General features: G+C 41.9%; 1 protein-coding gene across 1 annotated transcript in view; it reads right to left on the bottom strand.

Annotated features, from left to right (window-relative positions):
* ofcc1 (orofacial cleft 1 candidate 1) overlaps positions 1-23,714 on the bottom strand; it is an 81,081-nt gene that overhangs the window by 55,480 nt on the left and 1,887 nt on the right. The window contains exons 2-12 of the mRNA XM_032504400.1: positions 22,097-22,201; positions 21,369-21,452; positions 18,718-18,942; positions 18,097-18,194; positions 16,644-16,730; positions 16,203-16,279; positions 14,446-14,572; positions 8,627-8,869; positions 4,317-4,465; positions 4,008-4,122; positions 2,931-3,240 (exon numbers count right to left, since the gene is read on the bottom strand). Coding sequence (XP_032360291.1) covers positions 2,931-3,240; positions 4,008-4,122; positions 4,317-4,465; positions 8,627-8,869; positions 14,446-14,572; positions 16,203-16,279; positions 16,644-16,730; positions 18,097-18,194; positions 18,718-18,942; positions 21,369-21,452; positions 22,097-22,201 — 1,620 coding nt within the window. The remainder of the gene's footprint in view (positions 1-2,930; positions 3,241-4,007; positions 4,123-4,316; positions 4,466-8,626; positions 8,870-14,445; positions 14,573-16,202; positions 16,280-16,643; positions 16,731-18,096; positions 18,195-18,717; positions 18,943-21,368; positions 21,453-22,096; positions 22,202-23,714) is intronic.

Raw genomic sequence — 23,714 nt, 5'->3', positions numbered from 1 at the left:
CTGTATGATGTAACACTGTGGTTTGAAAGTCTGATGACCGGGACCGGCCTGGAGGGGAGCACAGCCTGAAAGTGCAGGGCAGCGCTCCAAATAAGACATTAGATGAGGAATCCTCGAAATCACCATTGGTGCTCAAGGGGATGGACGTTAAAAAAAATATTGCAAAAAAGGCAGAGAAATGAAGCCACAACACACGGCAAGATCATCGTCATGCTCACAGTGATCCACTAATGGCGATTGTGATACAAAAAGGCTATTCTAATTAGTCATTTGGGATCAAACTAACCCAATGTAATATATTATTCAGTGAATGTGAAAGGTCACTTAACCCAGTGTGCCTCTAGCTAATCTCTGCGTTAAAACACCAAACACACTCCATTATGCTTGGACGAGTCAGCTGAGATGTGAATCAGAATTATGATTATCCAATGGCAAGTTAATCTGAAACACAAAAATATCAATGCACACACTATAGCAGCACAGTAAGCTTCTGATTTTTCGATCAAAATTTGTCAGCGTTATTGTCTTGGATTGGGATGTCAGGTTATGTTCTGTAATAGACACCTCACTGCACACTGTGCTTTTTCTACAGGGATTAATTAATTTAAGGCCCCAGGAATACAAACTTCCAGTCTCACTGTCAAGCTCTGCTGTGTGTACGTTATCGCAATGACAAGAGGTCTCCATATACTTGTCCTGATACTGAGACAAATGGGTAATGAGGAAAATCCTGGCGTCACAGGCGCAGAGAAAGCGATCTCCACAAGCACACATCAGAAACAGAGAGGCATGAAATGGGAAGGAAATGTCTGAAACCCCCAGACGACAGAGGACTGAGGAAGGGGATAATTTGTTCTTCTTCTCCTCGCTGAATTGGATTTCCATTTTTTGGCTAGTTTAAAGTTGTCCGTCCGATCACTACCTTCAACCTTGACGTAATCTCTGCATCTGAATGCCATAATTCGCTCCAGAGGTAATGCAAAGTGAACAGATCTGTATGCAAATGCGACGCAAACGTCAGGTCGGCTTAGGGAACGGCATGGATGAAGTGCTGTGCAGGACACCTTTTGATCCGTTATTTCACTTACGGATCGGGTTCACTTCCCAAGCAACCTCCTCACCTGGCTGCGAGAATGTATGTGTGTGTGTGCTGACGTCCCTGTCTGTGTGTGAATCAGAGTATGTATTGAAGAGACCTGGTACCTTTTTGCCCCGTGTGGCAGAACATAAATCTCCTATAGTGAGAGTCTCTCTCTCTCTCTCTCTCTCTCTCTCTCTCTCTCTGGAAAGGCAGTCAGTTCGTTGGGGACACTTCCCTTGTGGGCGTTAGGATCTCTGTGGGGGGTCACAGGTCAGTCGGCGGAGGAAGCGACAAGCTGTGAAATGTAAAAGACCAATTTCTTCCACATGTTTCAGTGCTGGGAGAACACTGCCAAGCTGTCAGCCGGCATCACGTTTAAAATGGGCCAGGGTGCTACCCAGCAGACCTGTCACAACTCATTTGTAATTAAAAAGCCTGTGTGATGTTTAAAGCAGAGCACCCCAGAAACTTTTGAGGACTGTTAAATAAAGATGAGCTGTGCGTGCAAAAAAAAAGGAAAAAAAGGGATTGTATTAATAACAAAGGAGCTAGCCAGTCGCCTTTGTAGTAGATCAATACCAAATGAGCCTGGATTTGTTTCCTGGCAAAGGCCAGGATGTTGGATTACTTAGGTGGGAAACAAGAATAGTATGTGTTTGAAAAGGAGGAAGTGGATTCTTATTACTATTAACAGAAGTCATTAGCCACCTCTTGATGTGGTTACAATTGTGGCATGACCTTGACCGGACCACCAGAATTCGAACAGTGCATACGTAAATATCTCTCTCTCTCTCTCTCCCTCTCTCTCTCCCTCTCCCTCTCTACTGTATATTGGAGTGTATCCCATCAGTCCATGGCACCAGTCCATCACAGAACTAAAACATGTACACATAATCATCACTGGGAATGTTAGTCTGAAATCTACCCGACCTGCATATCTATGAACCGAAGGAAACCAGAGCACCCGGACAAAAAGAGCACAAAGGCGGGGGGTACATGCGAGCTCCACACAGAAAGACCCTTCTTACTGTGCTGCAAAACTAACCCCAGAGCCGCAAAGCAGTCGCTGCAATAGTTCATCTGCTATCTAAAATCATTTTGTTCCGTGTTCTGTGTGTCTGTGTGACAAAATGACAGTAATCAGATTACATGTGAAACAAGAGGATCCCGGTGGATAATATAAGAGATAGCTTAATTTACTGCATTATCACATTCAACAAATAACAGCTGTGTGTTAAACCCAATAACAGTAATACAACAATTTGTGTCTGCCAAGTCAAAGTACTTTGTTCAGTTTAGCTTAGACACTAGATAGATGCAATAGCACTTTGTGAATGACTCAAAAACTGCTAAAATTTCTCAAATGTAGCCTACTGTTTGAACATCTAACAAAAACTTTTTTTAACTGCTTGGTAAGCAGTACTATGTGTGGCACCTAATGAATCATTGTTTCTTTTCAGTAAAACCATAAAAGATCAAAATCTAAATGAAATGAAGCAGTCTTTTACTTTAGATAAACCCAAAGAGGGTTTGTTTACTTACTTAAATTGGTGGTTGTATTATCACACCATCAACACTTCATCTGAGCATGTCCAAATCTAACAGTGTTGTGCTTGCTGCTCAAACACTGTTGGATTTTTGCATATAATCTAACTGAGTAAATATCTTTTATGTACTTTCACTTTTGCTTATTGACTCTACCCAACCCTAGCCTCAAGCACATCCCCCTCAGTGGAGAACTGCAGTTAAGTGAGGCCTGCCATTCTTCTTTATCCCAGTGCTTGTGACATTAGGGTGACATTTTCTCCCCACTGTGGCATAGTCGGGGGTTTTAACATTGGACCCCTACCTGGCAGAGATGAGGAAGAGCAGGCAGAATCAGCTGACAGGTGGAGAGGAGACCCCCGGTGAGAATGTACCACAGCAGGCTCTCCTGCTCTGCTGCGGGGGCCCGCACGCGGCTGCTGTTGGGGATGTAACTGGGGATGAATGGGATGAGGACGGAGCTGGGCCTGGGATGGGGGCTGGAGTGGCAGTTGGCCTTGGGGTTGGTCATGATGGACCTCAGGTTGGGACATGCCAAAGGGGTTGGGTGGGGGTATTGATAGGGTAATGCAGCGCTCTGGTCCCCCAGATATTCCAGAAGGGAGCCTCTTCACCTGAAACACCACAAACAAGAGATGGGTCTGTTTGTACGTTTGAGGTCTACATGTGGGTTCAGTGAACATTAATATAGCCTCTTCATGTTAATGCCGCCAGTTATGTTCATATCATTCCATTGCATCACCATTGTTTTTGGGAAAACAGCATGTGAGTGTAATTACCATACATGTGTTAGTGATCAACATGCAGACATAGCGAACTATTAGTATTGGTCATAGTGTGCCATAATGGCATTAAATAATTCAATTAAGACCATGAGTGTGACTATTATTAATATGGCACATTCTATTGGGCTGTACGTCTGCAAAGATGTACAAAAACACAGCTTTTTACATCCGTTGGAAATCAAAGCAGTGATGATAATGCAGTAATACAAACAACATGTCACAGTCGAAAGGGACAAATAAAGAGACAAACCCGAGACAGAGAGCTTTGTTCTGGCTTTTAATTCAATTAAGATGTTTACTAATCTAATCAATGCATCGGCTTAAATGCATTCCTGATTTGCTGGGTAAAGATGTGGTTCCTGTTTGCTCTCTGGGGCCAATTTCCAATTTCTTTGGAAAAGCTTTTTATCATAGACAAGCCAAAAATCCAACCCAAATCTACCAAGATCCACCATCCTGCCGCGCCTCCCCACCTGAGTTAAAATTATGACGTTTATAACTCATAGCTGCCCACAATTATGAATATAATATGAAACAACAGATACAAATCTTTCAAAGAAACCTGCATGCACATGTTTCTTATCACCAACACACACCTGAAAGTACAGGTTGCACAGCCAGTGATCTAGATCAGAGGAGATGACAGCTTCCATCTTTTTAAACTGGTCCAGTTGTGTGTTCGGCTCCCCCCTGAGCAGAGGGGTTTTGAACCTGGGTAAATAACACATAACCGGTGATGGTCACTGTACAACCAGCTGTATGATGGGCAACTTAAGGTTTGAAAATGTAATTAGAACTTCATGCGATGTTTTGCTGGGACTCATAGTAGTTTAGTGACCTGAATCACTTAAATCTACCGTTCAAATTACAAACTCCTTGAGGTCCAACAGCTGCCATTGACGCACCTGCCCTGGACAAGACTAAGGCTCGGCCCACATACAGGAAATGCCCCCCATGCCAGCACAGAGCTGACGTGGCTGCTGTCTCCCGGAAGTGCGGTCAGTTGGAATACCAGGACCATGGAGGGGACCACCTCACAGGTTGCAGGTAAGATCTGCAGACTCACAGAAAGCCACAAAAGTCACTCACAATTCTACTCAGTTGAACAGACAAGCCTGAAGGCACACACACTAACGTATGCACACAAGCAGAGGGCAGACACATCATCACGGCAGGTACAGTACTACAGGAGAAAGCAGACACAGACAAACAGACACCCAGAGGATAACAAACAGGACAGGAGCCCTCAGGGAGCTACTTAATCTACATCCTAGACTTGAATCCTCTATTAACTTATTCCCGTGTTTTTTTTGTTTTTTTTCAAGCTTCTTAACTGCCATTCTTACCCGTCCAAACCAGGAATGATAAAGACTGTCGGCATCAAATGCAGGGTGGAGGAGAAGTTGAGCTTGCCGTTGTACTCTACAAGCTGACAGTTACTGTATTTGCGGTGCAGTGAGACCACCATCAATCAAACGATGACATTAAGGGTATCTTGCATGAAGCAAGAAGTGTCAGCGGTTATCAGTCGATGGCAAACATTCTTATTTACCCAGAGAACGGTGGATTTGCTTAAAAAATGAACTGACAGGGAGGCGTGCGCCACTTCATCCATCACGAGGTGGAAATATTTTATCCCTTTATTAGTTGTAATGGAAAACGCAGAAGACTTGTTTTAACACATAAATCATGTGTGTACCCCCTCTCACCACCACCACCACCACCCTGATAATCTGCTTTTGGTATGCACCTGTGAAATGATGGGTAGTAGTATCTGACTCAGGACACAGATTTATGGCATAATATCACGGATTATGGATATTGAGGATATTTCATATTATTCATTTACTGTAAGAAATATGACCTGCATAAATAGTAATTTGTGTGCATGTGCGAGCGCATATGAAGTGGCTGCATGTGGACACGTGTGCTTGTTTGCATACGTGTGTATGTGGGAAGCGTTGCTGTGAGCTGTGTGAGACTGGATGATGTGCTTTACAGGTTTTCTCACCTTCTGTGTTTGCTGGAGGAGCTGCTTAAACCAGTGGCTCCCTCACCTTTTTTTCTAGTGAAAGACCCCTAAACTGACACAAAGTAGACCATGGACCCACATTTGATACTTTTTTTTTTTTGCCGGGGTCCCCCATCTGATCAGGACTATTGCATTGCATTTTGAATTTTTTTATTGCAGAATAAATATGAAACCAATGCCCACAATAGTCACACATTCTGTCATGGGGTTAGTTGGATGGAATTATAGTGAACACTATAGTGAAAATATTATTTTGTCCCTTTTGCTGGAGACTCCAGTGGTTCCTATAGATATCCTTTTTTTGTTCCTCAGTACTTCTTTGTTCCCCTTTAATATTAAAATGTGGAATTATATGCATCTTGCCATTCGGTGTAGCAACTGTGGGCCCGACTCTTCATGTGCTCCCACTTGCCCTCATCTCCAAGACATCTCTGACTGAACTGCACTGTTTCTGTCTAAATCTAAACCCAGACGCACAAAGTAAAGAGTAAATGAAAATAAGAAGGAGAGAGAGGGAGGAAAGGAAAATAAGCTCCTGGCTTCCTCTTACCATCACTAATTCCTCATTTCCTCTTAGAAGGCACTGTAAGCACTCCTGAAATCGCACGCCACAGTGTGGGCAAGAGGAGAGAGAGGGAGGGAGAGAGAGAGAAAACATCCTAGCCTATCCTGATAGTGGTGGAAACGCTGATCAGATTTGTCTGGGACTATCAATGAGGACAACAACAACAACAACAACAACAACAACAACAACAACAGGTTTGTCTATAAAGCACAGTTGAGGGTTTGGGAAGGGAGAGGAGGGAATGGAAGAGTGACATGAGGCATTTACCATGCTGTGCTTAAACCTTCTTTTTTTTTACCTCTGAATCAGATCCCAGGTCCGCATTCAGTTCATGCCAGCTTTTATCCCGTCCTTTATGTTTGATGGGAACTGGAGACAATATTATCAGGATGCTCTAGCTCAGCGAGTACGCCCACCAGCACATTGGCAGTGTCCACATGTGCTAAATGCTCAAGCTAAGGCCTTTAGAGTTGCTATCAGAACACTGAAGAAGCCCTTTATGGGCCTGTAGAAAACTCTATTGAATCAGGAGGGACACTGGATTTGGTGGTTTCTGTTTTAAGGTTTCCCTTCTGAATCTGGATAGTGCACACATCATCAATGAATAAACGTAAACAGAGATCTCTAATCTCTAATCCACTGGTAAATATCAACCATCTAAAATGAGTATGTAGGTTGTTGAGATTAGTACAGCTTCTATTGAGGATGTTTTCCCTCATTTCAAGAGATTTAGGGAAGTGGTTGTGAAATGTGCATAGATTTCATCTAATTTAGGACCAAATGTGAAAACATGTTCAGTCTTTGACCATACATTGGACAATGGAGTTTGAGATTTTTAAAACTAATTACAGCTGACTCTGCCTAACTTTTCTACTCTTTCTTGTTTCCAGCTCAACTAAGTTACAGATGTTCAAAGACATGTAGAAAAGAAACTACATTTTTCACTGCATTTGTATATTTTCATTCCAATAAAACATTACTTCATATATAAATGAATAATTGATCTGGGCTTTGATTTACATGTCTGAAAAGTTGTTGTTTTATTTATGTGGAGATCCCGGAGATGAACCTAGAGGCTGTGTGTTGCATATTTCCATATGCCACCTTTTACAGCTACATATCTTCTCCTAACCCTTTCAATCGTCACTGCAACTGATGAAAACAAGGGAAACAGAAAGAGGAATTTGGAAATACTGTGGCAAACACAAAAACTAAATCCATGCATGGTGTGGTTGGCTCTGTCATATTAGCACAGCTTGTTTAATTGTTTGCTTTTATCTGAGGGGACTTGTTGCTTTTAAGATTGTGTTTTACAAAAATTCTCCATTGAATTTCACATCAAAGGCTTCATCCATGTCATTGGAAGTGAGCGTGTTTTAATTCAGCCTCCCTCAATGTCAAAAATCGCTTTCGGATAAGAGATGCTTCATGTTCATTCAAATATTTTGCTGGAAAGAAAAGAAATATTTAAAGCAGCTTCCTCAAGCGCCAAATGAATACAGTCCTTACAAATCCCAACCTGATTCTGTCCTTTCCTTGTTGAATAAAAACACATTAGTGTCAATAGAGGAAAGCAACTTGTCACTTGTTTCCTGCAAATTCAGACTTTTGTGTATTTTTCACAACAGCCACAGTCACCACTGTCCTTTTCGTTCTGCATCCTTAATTGTGAATGTCAATGTGGACTGCAAACCAAACGTGCAGTCCATAAACTAAATGTATGGTTTTGAAGAATTATCCCATAATTGTTTCCTACAATCCAACATTTAAAAAAGAAAAAACTGAAGTTATGACTTATGATTCATTTATCTTATAGGAACATGCAGAGTTATTGAGACTGCTTATTCACCATATCCCCCAGAGTTAGATAAGTTCATACACACCCTTCTCATCTCCATGCATGCTGTAAATCTGTCTAAATCACCCACTGCTAGCCTTGCTTAGCGCAGATCCTGGAGGTAACCAGTGCCAACTAGCCTACTGCTTCCAATAAGTGACATAAGGATGCCAAGTTTTTCCTGTTTATATTTTGTGATTTGTATAGTCACAGCGTGTATTAATAACAAGATCGCATGAGAAACAGCCACCTTCCAAATGTATACAAACTGGGAACTATATTCTCAGAAGCCAAAGCATTGCTTCTTGGGCGGAGTGATTATTGCAACACTTAAAAAGCACATTGTTACTCTCTGCTCCTCACTACGGGGCTTCTTGTGTGCTGCTAGCAAATCACTCTGGCAAATAGAAGAAGTTGCAATGCTTCTGAGCATATACGTAGTTCCCAGTTTTTATATGGAAGATGACTGCATGTCATGTGATCTTGTTATTTGAGCAGTAGGCTAGTTGGCGCCGGTTACCTCCAGCATCTGGGCTAAGCTAGGCTAGCGGTGGGTGCGCCAGATAGAATTGCGACACGCAAGGAGATGAGAAGGGTATGTCTGGACCTATCTAACTCTGGGGGATACGGTGAATAAGCTAAAGTCCCAATAAGTCAGCATGTTACTTTAACTTTTCAAGCAATCCATCTAAATTTAATGAAATAGCTAAGTATTTCTGATGTGTTGTGGACTGAATTTCTGACTCGTTACAGTCTCAAAATGTGTCCAACATCTCCTCACCATGAACAGGCTCTGATTAACTTGCAGGTCAGTGTCAAAGAAGCGTCCCCGGTGCTCGATCGGCTCGGTTGCCGCCGCCCATTGTTGCTGCCCTGTCTTATTGCGCAAGGCCAGAGCTGGACCCCCTAGATGGCTGTGAAGGGCCACGCTGACAATGTAGAGGCCCCTTGGTAGCTTGTCTCTGGTGGCTCTTAGGCAACACACACACACCTCCACAGGCTGGGGAGTTGTGCTCTGGTTTACCTATAATACACAGAAAGTACAGAACATAAGATTTAATTGCAATATTTAATGGGAGATGACACTCTGATTGGTTTATTCCATGATACGCCCAAAACACATTTGACTAGAAAAAGGATAATATTAGTAGCTTGACAATGATGCATAGCAATGAAAAGCCTTATAATTACAATAAGACCATAGATTATAGTCTGTGTTAGTTTGCCAGTAAATGTAACCAGTGTGCAACTGCTCATAAGCTGTGTCAAGCTGATGCCATTATGTCTATTAGTTGGATGTTGCAATTTACAACAAGCCATGTTTACCATGTCTACCGTGTCAAACACCTGTAAACGTAATTATGCATCCCACATTTAAAACAAACTAACTTGTTGACACTGTGAGGCTACTAAAAATGTACTGGCTAGTAAATGCTGTCAACAGTTATGTTATCTAATCTACATCACTCCCTGCACCACATCCTCTGTAAACCACTTTGTAACTACTGTTTTGCAAGGCTATGTAAATAAAGTTACTCAGTCACTACACCTTCTTATTCATACTTAGCTGTTCTCTGCCCGAGCCTGAGCCCAAACTTGACCCAACGTGACCGGGCCAATATTTTTCGCTGCTATCCTCGGGCCAGGCCCTTGATCAAGCATTTGTGTTTTTTAAATCATTACTTTGATAGCATGATTCAGTTGGTAGAAAGCTATGCCTCTCCAGCTTTGCTTGTATCTCTGGGTGTAGGCCTATGTCCTGCACTGACGTGAGTGTGAGGTAAACTGTGCTAGGCCTGCATTGTCTCTCCCCCATCGGTAGCACTGTTGTCGGCCCGTGCATCAGCGTGCAGACCGTTGTGAAGGACAGTATTAATTAGGTGATCGAGACAAGAAAGTCTCCTATATGGTTCAAGGGCTTTGATTATTTTGCTGCCTTCATCTGTTACCTACACTAATCCGCTGAGGCCATGGGTCAAGGTTTTTTTTACATTTCTGCATTCGGATCCATTTGTGATCCATTCCATTCTGAATAAACAAACAGTTTACGTGCTTTGTCCTTGTTGTATTATTCATTAAGATAATTCTGAACAGATGTCTGTACTTCAAACAACTCAGAATTGTATTTGAGAACGTCAGTTATACCAGCCCATGTATTAGTCGGGCTTGATTTTTTGTGCCCGATCTAAGCTCAAATCCCTTCTCCTTGTAGGTGAAGGACACTAAAAAAAACAATTTTAAATTTCAATTTTTGAGGATAGACCTTCAGTAGGTGAAGAATACTTGCAATTGCCAATATATTGTATATTTGTAAGGTGTTGACCAAGACACAAGTTGCATGCAATTTAGCATAGGAGTGAAGTAAGAGAAATATCATGACAGAAAAATATGTATTTGATGATACAAATCTTTTTTTTTTGCTTCAGGTATGTCTGCTGAACAAGTATATAGACAGTATATAAAGTATATTGTCGCTGCCGGGTAAAAACCTTGTATGTCCAAATTTGTTTTTTTTTCTGGAAATAAAAAAAGAAGCTAATTTGATATTTTTTATTGTACTATTCACCTTAGACAAAGTCAGACTAAGTTGCTTCATCCGGGTTAAATATGTGTAAAACCCACAGACAGACGGAAAAGGTGACCAATAGCATTCATTTGGGAAAAAAAGACAAAATATAGAGATACAAGGTTTCTGCCAGACAGCGACGATATGTAAGACATGCCCAGTGCAGCTGCCTGATCTCATCTGATGATCTCCATTCAACCACTTAGGGGTTAAGTGCCTTGCTCAAAGGCACATCAGCATTCCTTGTTACCGAAGCTGAGAGTGCTATTTATTTTCCCTGGTCACACTGCCCATATAGATGAAGGCTTCAGAACGCCAACCTTCGGTAGCGAGCTCATCCTACTAACCTTCAGGCTACATCAGCCCACTAGTTGTTCATTTGCTTGTTTGTTTTGGTGACATGTGCCTCTTTTTAGGGCTTAAAATGAGTAATAGGGTAAGCTGGTGTGACAGTTTAGTTTTTTTGTGAAACATAATCAGAGAACAATATGAATACATATTCAGTCTTTTGTCCCCTATGGCATCTGTTGAACAGCACTAACTGAAAAGTCAATCTGGCTTAAACAGAGCCACTTGTTCTTTATTACCAAATGTGTATGATTTTAAACGGAATTAGCAACGATGGTTGGCTGGTTCGACATTTTGTCCATCCATATGCTCCCATTACACAGACCAAGATATCTCAAAGATCACTGCGCAAATTTCCGTTAATTTATATATGGACATTAATCTTGATTACTTTTGATGACTTTACCTCAATTCTACTGATATCATCAGACCAAAGTTGTTGTTGGTTGTTTACAACAAATATTTTTGGGTGGCAGTAGCTCGGTCCGTAGGGAGTTGGGTTGGGAAACGGAGGGTCACTGGTTCAAGTCCCCGAAAGGAGCAAAAGTACGGAGTGTGGATTGGTGGCTGTAGAGATGTCACTTCACCTCCTGGGCACTGCCAGGTGCTGCTGAGCAAGGCACCGTAACCCCCCACCCGCTCAGGGTGCTGGTTCCGCTGGCAGCCCACTCACTCTGACATCTCTCCATTGGGGCCTGTATAGATCCTGAGCGTGTGTGTGTGTGTAGTTCAGGACTGTGTGTGTAAACTAACCAAGTGTGGACACAGAGTGTAAATTGTAATTTCCCCATAGGGGATCAATAAACAGATTAAAATTAAAAAACCAAACCAGCCGATTTCTATTCTAACTGATTATTTTGCATCCTGTCCTTTCTTTTCCAATCCCAATATATCCTAGTTTATCCTGTACTATCTAATCTGATCCAATCCAGTCCTAACCTGTCCCACCCTATCCTCTTCCCACCCCATCCAACCCTATCCCATTTTATCCTACCCTATCCCAATCTATTCTGTTCTTTCATCCTATCCATTCCTATCCCACAATATATGCCCCCCATCACATTCTATTCCACCCTATCCTTCCATTCTCTTATCCTTTCCCATCCAATCCCACACTATTCTATTCCTCCCGAACCCATCCTACCCTACCCTTGCCTAGCCTTTCCCATCCTGTTCAAAAATGCCCAATCATATCCCATCCTATCCTATCCTATCTCTTCCTTTCTTAAGTGCAGGCATTCATTTTTATCTGATTATCTTAGTTGCATCTTTTAATGCCCATTTATTTCATGCACTTGAATTTACACTGTGTTGACCAACTCCCTAGGGCAAATTTTGAGTGTCTGGCAATTAAATCCCTCAATTCCAATCGATGACATAGCAGCACTTAGGGGCTACATATGCTCACACATATTTATTCACTGTATCTACTGTTGGTTTTACAGTATACAGTGTGCAGTGTTTTTCCCAAACAATCTAAGACTATCCCTCTCCTTTTCACACACACACACACACACACACACACACACACACACACACACACACACACAACACACACACACACACACACACACACACACACACACACACACACACACACACACACACACACACACACACACACACACACACACACACACACACACACACACACACACACACACACACACACACCACACACACACACACACACACCCACACACCACACCACACACACCACCACACAGGCAGTGCCCATTGCTCTGCCATTCTGTGTGGAGGTAAGGTTGTGCTGAGCCCTGCGGTAATGCCCCAAAATCTCCCCACTGTAGCATCTTTGCATACCTAAACAACAAAAACATTTTAGCAGAAAGTGAAATTAGTATTTGGTGGCAAAGCGTTTAGCCCACACATCTCACATTTGGGAGGAGTTGATGGAGGCCTCCAAAACCCCCACACTGGAAAGAGATGTATGCATGCATGAGTGGAAAGAAAGAGGAGGAGGATGAGAAAGGAGAAAAAAAGAAGCAAAGAAAAAAAAAAAAAAAAATAAACATCACACCAGTGTCCAATTTGCACTATGTATGTGTTTAAGAGGTATTGTTATTATCTGGCCCACATGCTTGCACAGGCGTCGTAAGAGACAGTCAAGACAGCAAAGGTGAAGTGAGCCAATTTTCCATATCAGAGGTGGTTTGTTTGCCCCAAGCCTGAGTTGTGCCTAAAGTGCCATAACATTACAGCACTCCTACAGATGAGATCAAAGGCTCTAGCAAGGGATCCTCCGTGGTTTTGCTGGCAAGCGGCTGTCCTTTCGCTGAAATATCTTTTCAGGGCTTTCCACACATTGACTGATCACACAAAATGCACTCTTAATAGAGACAGGAAATGCCACATACAAAAACTTCCTTTCTTTCTAAGTATGGGCTAATATTCAGAGATTAAGCTTTCTCGTTAATTATTTTCATTTTAATTAGTAAATCTTAATTAACAATGAACATTTACCCTTAAAATTTTTTGGCTTCGGAATGAAGGAGGGGGGTGAAGAAAGGAGAGAATAAATATGACAATCTTTTTGGGACCTCCGGGCAGGATTACGGATGCAGGCTGCCTTAGTTATTAAACACGTTCTAAATTAAATGCCTCCATGAATTTTGCACAGAAATATATTTTCATAGTTTTGCATGCCAAATGTGACATTTTATATTTCAGATTCATCTCGCTGCAGTAATTTTAGGAAAATGTCATATAAACAAAGATTTTGTCATTTACCAAAGGAAATTACTATGCGTGGCAGGTTTGGCCATTGCTTTCTCTCTCTCTCTCTCTCTCTTTCTCTCTTTCCCTCTCCCTTTTTTGCCCCCTATTCTGCCTGTGCCGGTTGTTTCAAGTCAGCAAGCCATAAAAAATCTTTATCTCAGTGAAACACAGCAATTTGGGAGATAATCGAATGGTGACTGGGGGGCACAAACGCCAGTCTGAGGAATTATACCACAATCTCCCCTGCATTTACAACCTTCCTCAAAGCCAGTTGTCACCCTGGAAGGAAAGCCCCCGACTGAAGATTCATTACATCTTTAAGCCAGCACGGTGGCATGGCAGCCTCATCCCCAGATGCAACACAACAGCACACTCCTCCCACAGCTGGTGATGCTACTGCTAAAGCTGCAGCTTCCTTCTCTCTTTCCCACTTGGTTCTCTGTTCTTCCCTCTCCCTCTGTTCCCCTTTTTCATCTCCAAAGACTCCTTTTCCCTCCTACTTAGATTCCTAAAACCACAGACACCATCCACACAAAAATCTTTATATACTGTGTAAAAATAATGTGTCTGAATAGTTAGCATACCGTATAGGGACGCCTTTTGTGTAGCGTCGTATGGTGCCTGCATGTGAGTTTGCCTTTGTGTGGGCATGTGTACACACAGTAACCATATAAAAGGAGGGAAAGAATTTGAAAAAATAATAAATACCTAAGATAATTTCCCATCTCTCTATCAGGTCCCATTCATCACTGGATTTCACATAATTACATCATTGGACTGTTTTTGAAAAAAACAACCCTTTGTCAACACTTTTCAATCAATATCTCCTACTGTGAAAAACGCCTTTTCAGAGATTAAGGGGTGTGTCACTTCCTGTTTGTGTGCTTTCTTTTTCCAACAAATGTGTGTTTACTCAGTTCACAGTAAGAGTGGCTAACATATCTTACCTGCAAGGGGGGCCATGATGTTGAAGAGGAGGATTCTGGGAGCTCTGTCATTTGGCCGTATTTGGCCATTGCTTCCTCTTTGCCTTCCCCAAGCTCTCTTAGCGACGGGCTTTCGGTGGTTCTGCTACTGCACGCACGCACTCACGCACGCACCACGCACTCACGCAACGCACCACGCACGCACGCAACGCACAACCACACACCACCACCACACACACACACACACACCACACACACACACCCACACACACACACACCACACAAACACACACACACACACCACACACACACACAAACACACACCACACCACACCACACACACACACACACACACACACAACACACACACACACACACACACACACACACCACACACACACACACACACACCACCACACACACACACACACACCACACACAACCACCACACACACACACACACACACACACACACACACACACACACACACACACACACACACACACACACACACACACACACACACACACACACACACCACACACACACACACCACACACACACACACACACACACACCCACACACACACACACCAACACACACACACACCACACACACAAGTACAAGAAGCTAACCCTGTTAACAGCCACCTGCATTTTGGACTCTGTCGTTCTACTCTGCAGCCAACAGCAGCTCAATCTAATAACACCACAAGACAACACTTTCCACTGGGTCTCTCTCTCTCTCTCTCTGCCTTTCAATCTTATCAGTGGTAATGTAATAAGCGGTTGCTTCGCTCTGTCTCCTCGCCACCTCTCTTAATTCCTCAAAATAAAGCAATATCACAGGGGCCCTGGCCTGCCTGTGACTGGGGATAAGATGCTTGTAAAAGGAAGGAAAATTCAGCAAATAAATGCTCTGCATCAAAGGCAACCACTGGGTCCTTCTTTCTCTTCTCTCCCTCTCTCCCTCCTCACTGTTTGCCTATCAACAGCATTACATGTGCTTTCATCAGTTCACAACAAGGCACAATGTGCTTCCTAATGCAATTACTCGACCTCCATTAAATCAGAAACAGTGGAAACAAATGAATTACACATTTGTTGCAAAAACCACAAGTCAGCTCCGCGTCTCTCCTCTTTATTTTTTTCTTTTACAGGCGTAAAGAGAGAAAAAGTGAAATCATTTCTCATTAAATTTCAGGCAGATGTAGCCCTAGGTGATGCATAGAAAGTCTCCCATGTCTAATAGCCACCCACCATTGATATCAGAAGGAATTTGCAGGGTTCAAGGCTGTCGAGAGGAGGTCATCTTTGCTAAACTCCGAGCAACATTCATCTGACAGGGCTGGTGTCCGACTACCACCCACCCATAAAACAACCGAACACAAGAGAAGATACTGATGTGTACAGCGGTTTCTTGATTTTATCATGTCAGCCAGCATGGTAGACCGTAATTACTCAAAACTTAAACATGCTAAGCTGATTGCCCGCGGGGCTCTCGCTACCATATTTGATGTGTGATCTCGGACTAAAGCGGATGGACCCAGAATTGATGCGCCTCCGAACCCAATGACATGGACAGATTTCTGTGCCCTCGAGCCATACTACCCACAATGCAATGTCCGTCGACAGGAGAAGCCATGCAGAGGACATATGAATTGCATGCCGTTTTGAATGTCAGTGGGAATATGACTGTCTTTCACACAATTACTGATTACAGTCGTGTGACATCAATTGTACATATGGGGAGAAATATGAAATGGGTTGGACTTACTACTGAAGGAGTGTGTTCAGCCTGGGCTGTGGTGCTTCTCTCATTGCCTCGTCACAGTTGCTTTGTGAATGAGGCTCCTTTTGAAATATTAAAGTGGATATGTTAACAAACACTGTTAATGTGTTAATTACCATTATCAGCTAATTGGCAGTTTCATTTAAACCACATCACTCTAAATTATGATGTAACATATTATTAATGTCTGTGACTGACTGTAATGAAATATTTCTTTTTAAAGATGAACGCTTAAGCAATGGAATTTAGCAGGCTTGTGTTATGGACAAATGCAATAAGAAAGAGTACGATTGGAGGAATATGTCGAGCTTGTGAAATGATCCATGAACAGCATACAGTACCCGTGTTGATGCCCATGTGGGATGTTATACCTTCAAAATCTACAAAAGCAACACATACTTCATACAGCAGTACATGGGCCTTTACCTGAAGATTCCCAGCGAAGGAGGCCATCAGTCTCTCCTTTGTCTTTGCCCACTCACTCTTCTTCCGTTTTCTCTTCTGAGCTGCTTTCTGAAAATACGTGTAAACACACATGCACGGTTTCTTTGGATGCAGCTTCATGAAACAGTGCAGTGCACCATAATGGCAGAATTAAGCACAGGGAGCAACTGTAATGCAATCTGCAGGCAATCGATACTGAGCCAGGCCCTAAAGACATGTAGCGTTTGATGAGTATTTCTGCCGGTTTTACATTCAGTCAGCACATTCACACTCCCCATTCAAACGCATTGACACTGCTAAGTGACAGCGTCTCGCCCTGTAGAAGCTTTGTACGGCAGAATAGAGAAAGAAGAAAAAGACTATTATTTTTAAAATAGATGTGAAATCTCTGGAGGATAATGTGCTTTCAATGGAAGGTGGGTGTGGAAACAGTAGGGAAGCACATACATATTATGGCAGAATAAGATAACACTGATCCCAATACTGATACAGTACACAGAAGATGCCACTGATTATCCAGTAAGAGAGGATGAGTCAACTGTTGCTGTGGTTTCCAAGTGATGGAGAGACATTGTTTAACCATTTTTTTCCCCCAATTACGTTTACTTTCTATTCATATGTGATGCTCCTACTCTCTTTTCAAGTGAGATTATAACTAAAAATACATTAGAAGTTTTTACATATGCGTTAATGTTTGGATTTATTTGCAATCTAGATTTGCCAACACAATGGAAACCCCATGTTCTTATATCTGTACCATTTCTTTTCTGTCTGATGGAATACAAACGCTTTGAAAGGAGCTTCAGATCTTAATGCTGGTTCACAATATCTCTACTCCCCAGTTGGAAAATAAAAAGAAGTCACGCTCTATTTTTTCCTGAAAAGACCGTAACAGGGTACAGAACCAAAGAAATTTGGCTTCTGTCAGAAACAAATATGCATAATAATGCACAACAAAGTTCAAAGACAAAAACACAATTTGTCTCCACAAATAAGTTAATTGTGTGAGGATATCACATGTGGCATAGATTATACAGTTGGAATACATGCACTCACTCTTTGCTGAGGATGAATGAGTTATCTAACCTTGAATACATGTTCTACAAAAAGCAATTTCACATGAGTGCATTCAGCTGAGATTCAGACCATCTGCACTGACAATAAAACATGCAGAACTTTTAAAAAGGTAGCAGTGGGGGAAAAAAAGGTTGGGGACATAAAAGTGAAGCAAATATGGATGGAAAGAGAAAGAAAATTAGTAAGCCGAGTATGTAACACACACAAACACACACAGACACTTGGACAAATGTACACGCTCACATGCACACACTCTATGTCCATTAGCTAAAGCCACTGATACACAGCATAATGGACATGGCTGATGTGCTGGTGAATATGGGCTGATGACACAGATATTCCTCTTTGTAGCCCTGACCTGCTGCAGTGAAAGGCTGCCAAGCGTGATCATGTCAGGCCGCACACGCTCCCTCAGCTGCTGGGCGTAGTGGGGGATCACCTCCTCAGCTCTCCTCACTGCAAGAAGTAATACAGTGACATCACAAACATTGATAGTCATCCAAAATAAAATGTCACTGCGGCATTATACATAATTCTTTGAATATTATGCCATGTGTCACTACGGCATTATGCACAATGCTTTGAATATTATGTCATGCGTCCTATCATGTCACTCCACCAATAAAGGCTATGGGACAAAAATGTATAATGTATAACTTCCTGGAATGATTCCTAGCCAGCTTTAATGATTGACTTTATACAGCACATGTGCTAAAAAAAAGTACATTTTATATCTACCATTAATACTCAATATTGTAATAATAATAATAATAATAATAATAATAATAATAATATACTAATATGATGCCTCACAGAATTAGAAATGAAATACAAAACATAAAGACATCCATGCTAGATTGGACTACAATTGAAAAATAGCCCATTGGCTAACACTAGCGCATTTACAGAAATGTTGATTAATGTGCATTGACCTAATGAAATAAATAAATAAACTAAATAAATAAAAGCATAGCATTACTTTTTACAGTGGTCTCTCTGCCCATTACCATCCTCCCAGCTTCAAGTCCAGCCTCTGCTCCCAGCCCAGCACTAGCCACAGCCTGGGTTTTGGCAATGGTATGGGCCAGGGAGGGCCCGGAGCCCGAGGCATCACCACCACCGTGGAGAAGCAGTCGCCGCTGAAGCACCGGATCACCCGCCTTCACCTCCAACACCTCCTCATCCCTGGAGGCTAGCAGCGTACCTGGAGAGATACGCATCAGTGGGCACGCGCGCACACACACAAGCACACACACACAGACAAAAACATGCATACACAAACTGATGGATGTGCATACTAACCACATTCAGAAACAGACTAGAGTATGTATATACCGGACATTTATGCAGGTGGACAATGATGTACTCTAAAACAATAACACACAAATGCACTGCAAACATTCACAAAACCAAAGTATCTTATTCATATATACCATCAAATATATATATTTGTTTACTCCTCAGATTCTGATCATGACATACACACTGAGACAGGACTGTAATTCTACATGGGCCTTTAAAATGACCACATTAGTTGCTTTGCTTTTTAGCTAATATGCTCGCAGTTGTTTACTCTAGCAAAATCTGTTGTTTATTCTAGCAAAATCTGTGGTCTTCAGTTGAAAAGATCTCTTAACATTGATCCAAAACCATGGGGAAAAGCATGGGTGGAATTTTATAATTGAATAAACAGGAGTTGTTGTTTTTTTGTTTTTTTTTAAACTTAGGAGCAGATGTAGAACAGGGTACATAAGGTTGAACTGATGCTTTAGAACTGAGAAGATATATCTAATGTGTTTCTATGTAAGGAATCAAGGAAGGTTGTAGTATATTTTTGCATATTACTGTAAATGAGTGGCAGCAGCTTTACCCTAAACAAAGTGTGAATAACAAGCCTAACATTGACACTAAGTTTTATTCTACACCATATGTGAACTAGTTTTTAGTTAGTAAGCTAGAATTAATTACTGAAAACATCATCTACAGTAGCTAACCTGCCAACACCGCCTCGTTGGTAGAAAGCAAAGAGGTATTTTTTTTGTGCATCTGTGTATTCAACGTGTGCAGTCCACACTATGCGTGCTACAGCCAAAGCTGTTATCACCACCTAATGCTTTTCACATAGAAGCTGATATCAATGCCTAACGCCTTACAGAGAACTAGAATGAATAGAATACCAAGTCTGTGTTCTTTCATCTCAATGCCAAAGCAATAGAATTTATCGAGATAAAAAGAAAGAAGTGAAGATCTTAGACAGACAGAAGGGATTTCCCCAGGAATCTCTTTATTTCTAGGAAAATGTCTATAGCACTGGCCACTGTCCATTTCATTAATACTTTGTCGTATTCACGCTCTTTCTTGTGAAATGGGCATGGTGCTTTGTGGCAGGCTGTGAAAGCTAAGACAAAAAGCCTGAAAAGCAGTCACAAAATGTCAGGATCAGTACTGACATACACTGAGCCTGGTTCTGCAGCTGCAAAGAAGACATGCGGCCTACATCGGTGGGAGGCATCTATACAACAGCATAAGGTGATTGTCTTCAAGTCTATTGTAGCTTGGTGAAGTGCTTACTGGCAGTCACCACAGTTGGACTCCAACAGTACAGAAGTAAGAGCTCTCTCTCTTCCTCTCTCGCTCTCTTCTTTCCTTCCCAGTCTCTCAGCCTATTGCATGGAGGAACTGTTAATCCAAGATCCTCTTTACTTTTTTGGTGGGATTTCATGAACATTCCAAGACAATGGATGGGGCTGCTAATCTCAGTGGTACAGCTAAATCCAAGACAATGGCAAATAACACAAGCCGGCTAAATTCTACCGTGTTGAAGCGGGCCTAAACCCATCACTTGTGCGCTGGAATTACAAGGAAGATGTGCGTCATGTCAACAGGATCTGGTGCGACTGTCTTCACCCAGAACAATACTAAGCTTAAACCACCTCAATGTTGCCTGGTTGGCTACATATTTAAATAAAACTGAGGTAATGAGAAAAGGCATGCCTACTGTGAGACAATGGCTGTGCTTGGAAAGTGAAGGTCCATTCCTAGTCTTATTCTTTGTTCTATGTAAGCGCTGCTTTCAATGTTAGTGGACAATGTAGCGTCTTGTTTTCTGTCTGGGTTGTTCATGATTTCACTTTCTTCTTTCTTTTCTTAAAGATACTCTACCTTCACTGTAGTACTCAGTGGCACCACTGTTGGTGGCTGTGGTCACCGTTTTAAATTGTAACTTTGGTTGCATTAAGTTAAAACACGTTGTTTTTATCAATATATCATCATGAAAACAAAAGACACATAATTAATACATTAACACCATTAACCAGCAGTTATGGGATTTGATCTGTAAGAAGGGTATTCTTTTTTCTAAATCCAGACTTGTCATATAAATAGTGATTACGAGGGATTACTTAATGTCACATGTCCCAAAATTTGAAATTAAATTATTCTAAATTAAAGTAATGTTATGTAAAAGTGAAGTGATTGTGCTAAAGTAAAGGAACACAACGTAAAGTTATATTAGTTGGTCTAAATTAAGGCTTTTATTTTTTTTAATCTTTGCTATTTGCATGAGGGTCAACCAATCGGCAGCTTCCTAATTACCAAGATACAGGACTACAGTAATATGGAGATACGTACCAGGTATATTCATGAAAGTTTCATCCTCATTCAGCAAGGCAGCCATTCTTTGATACAGCTGGTTCTCATCAGCATTCAATATTGCTACAAGTGAAAACAATTATAAAATGAGTACACCCTCAAACGTGCTGGAAAATTACATGCATCTGTGTGTGTCAAAATTACTTTCTACTTATCAGACAAGTCAATCTAAACCACATCTTAACATGCAAACCACAGATATCAGCCATGGCTGGAGAGGGGTGAAAATCAAGTGTATGCAGAGGGGTAATGAAATAGGAGCATTAACATGCCTGTTAGCTGGCCTGTCATCATGTGATGAGATTTGGTTTGGCGAATCCTTTGATATTACACGGCAGTGATATCCAAAAGATACAGGTGAAATGGCTTCTCCATTAATAGCCATGTTTCATTATAACATGCATATTACTTGGCTCCCAAGAGCTCACTTTTAATAGGCCTACTTTAGAGGGGGGCTGCAAACTATTGATGTGGCTCTGCGTGTGTCATTTGACAGGGGAAAGAGAAAGCCTCGGTGGAATGAAAACTGACCAATGATACGCAACCTTCGTCAATGACAGCAAGTTGGGGAGCCAATCTTGTGATGCCATCACTTGGGGTATTTACATAGACTGTCTTGCCGTCACAAATGGCGGCCTGCTACCAGTGATCTCTCTCACCTCACTTTAATGAACCAAGGAGAACTATTATGACAGAGAATGGCATACTTAATTCTAGCTCATCTTCAGCGCCGACCCCAGCCATCCCGCAATGCCTTGGGTCTGTCTGCTCTGCTGACGACGGGTCAAAGTAATTTTGGGCACGTTCATTTCCTGTAGAAAGTGCGAGCGGCGAGAGAATGAGAGAAAGAGGGGTGGGGAGTTGGCGAGGGGGTGGGTGGTGGGGAAAGAAATGGGGGAGTTGTACAGGTTCAGGTTAGTGGTTATTAGAAGCACATGAAGCGAAATGTTAATTTTGAAACCCACACCGTTGAAGGGCAGGGGCAGCCACTGCTACCAGATAAGGCAGAGCCAAGATGAGACATGAGTACAGAGGCAGAAAGTGGGAGAGAGAGTGCTGGGTTTCTCAGTGCACCTCTCCACAGCCTGCGCTGCTCTGGGGCCTAATTAGCATGCCGCAAAAGGTCACGGCAGGCAATCTCTTAAATACAACTGCCATATGTTTGCCGTGTTCAAAAGGAACTAATGAGAACGTCTGCAAGCTCAAAAGTAACAGGAATTTAAAAGACAATACCTTCTAAATACTCCAAGGTCAGCGGCCTAGAGGACCGGGTTTTGGAGGAGCTGATCTAAAGCAAAATAACCGGAGCCCATGTCTCACTGACTTCTTATTAGCAATCACTGACCTATGGGTATCAAGTCTGCTCTACAGAGTTTATGGGAATCATATGGCTCCGGGGCTCTTTCTATTAAGGGGACAGCCCACCAAGCAGCTTTTTTAACCCCAAATCATTCTCATTACAGGCCTTGAATATTTCACTCCAATCTAAATTGCTTTACTTGTATTTCTCAGGTTGTGGGGCAAAAAAAATGCATGGTGCATTAAATCATGTTATGTATTCCACACAAGGATCGCCTTTATAGAATTCTGTGGGTATCGGCGCTTGGACGCATGAAAATGTGAGTAAGTGTGTTTGCATAGGAGCACCACTGGCCCACTAGGCCGCCATCCGAAAAGCTCACTGGGATTCCTTCCTGCTCATGTGAAATATATTGCATGAGGTGTTCACACTCTTACTCGAAGTGAAACAGTCAGACGGAGAAAGTTATTAAACGCAGAGCAGCCGTGTGACTTCTCAACAGCGCCATAAATTGACTGTGAAATTCACATGGTAAATCCCTCTAAATCGTTAACAAAGAGTTTGAACAATTTCTCCACAAATAGCTCTGAGGTTATGAAAGCCTTTTTTCAAACACAAATTTGCATAATGGCGGTAGCTTCATAGATCGCCTTTTTGAGTCATATCTGTGATTTACCTAAGTAGTCTGGCTGTCCTCCAGTTCATCTCTCTAATGAAAATTTCAATTTCTCTGTTCTTCTATGCACATTATCAATAACTAGCACCTATTGCCAGCCAGAGTGACTGCTAACAGAGATTGAAAGATAATGAAAGACTTTGGTAAAGGCCAAATAGAAGTGTCGCGCACACATAGAACAATATGCCTTTGTGCTCTTCCAATATGCATATTTACACTCCCCAATGAAAAACTCTTGTTTTGCTCTGTGATGTATAGCCTGTTTATGTAAATCCTATATTTAGTGCAATTACCACAAAGAAATGAAGTCATAAACCAATGAAACACATGAAACGTGATAGATATAGAT

This window comes from Etheostoma spectabile, chromosome 22 (assembly GCF_008692095.1).
Source record: "Etheostoma spectabile isolate EspeVRDwgs_2016 chromosome 22, UIUC_Espe_1.0, whole genome shotgun sequence".
Lineage (NCBI taxonomy): Eukaryota > Metazoa > Chordata > Actinopteri > Perciformes > Percidae > Etheostoma > Etheostoma spectabile.
Note: the sequence above shows the minus strand (reverse complement) of the source record. Positions and strands in the feature narration are given on the sequence as shown.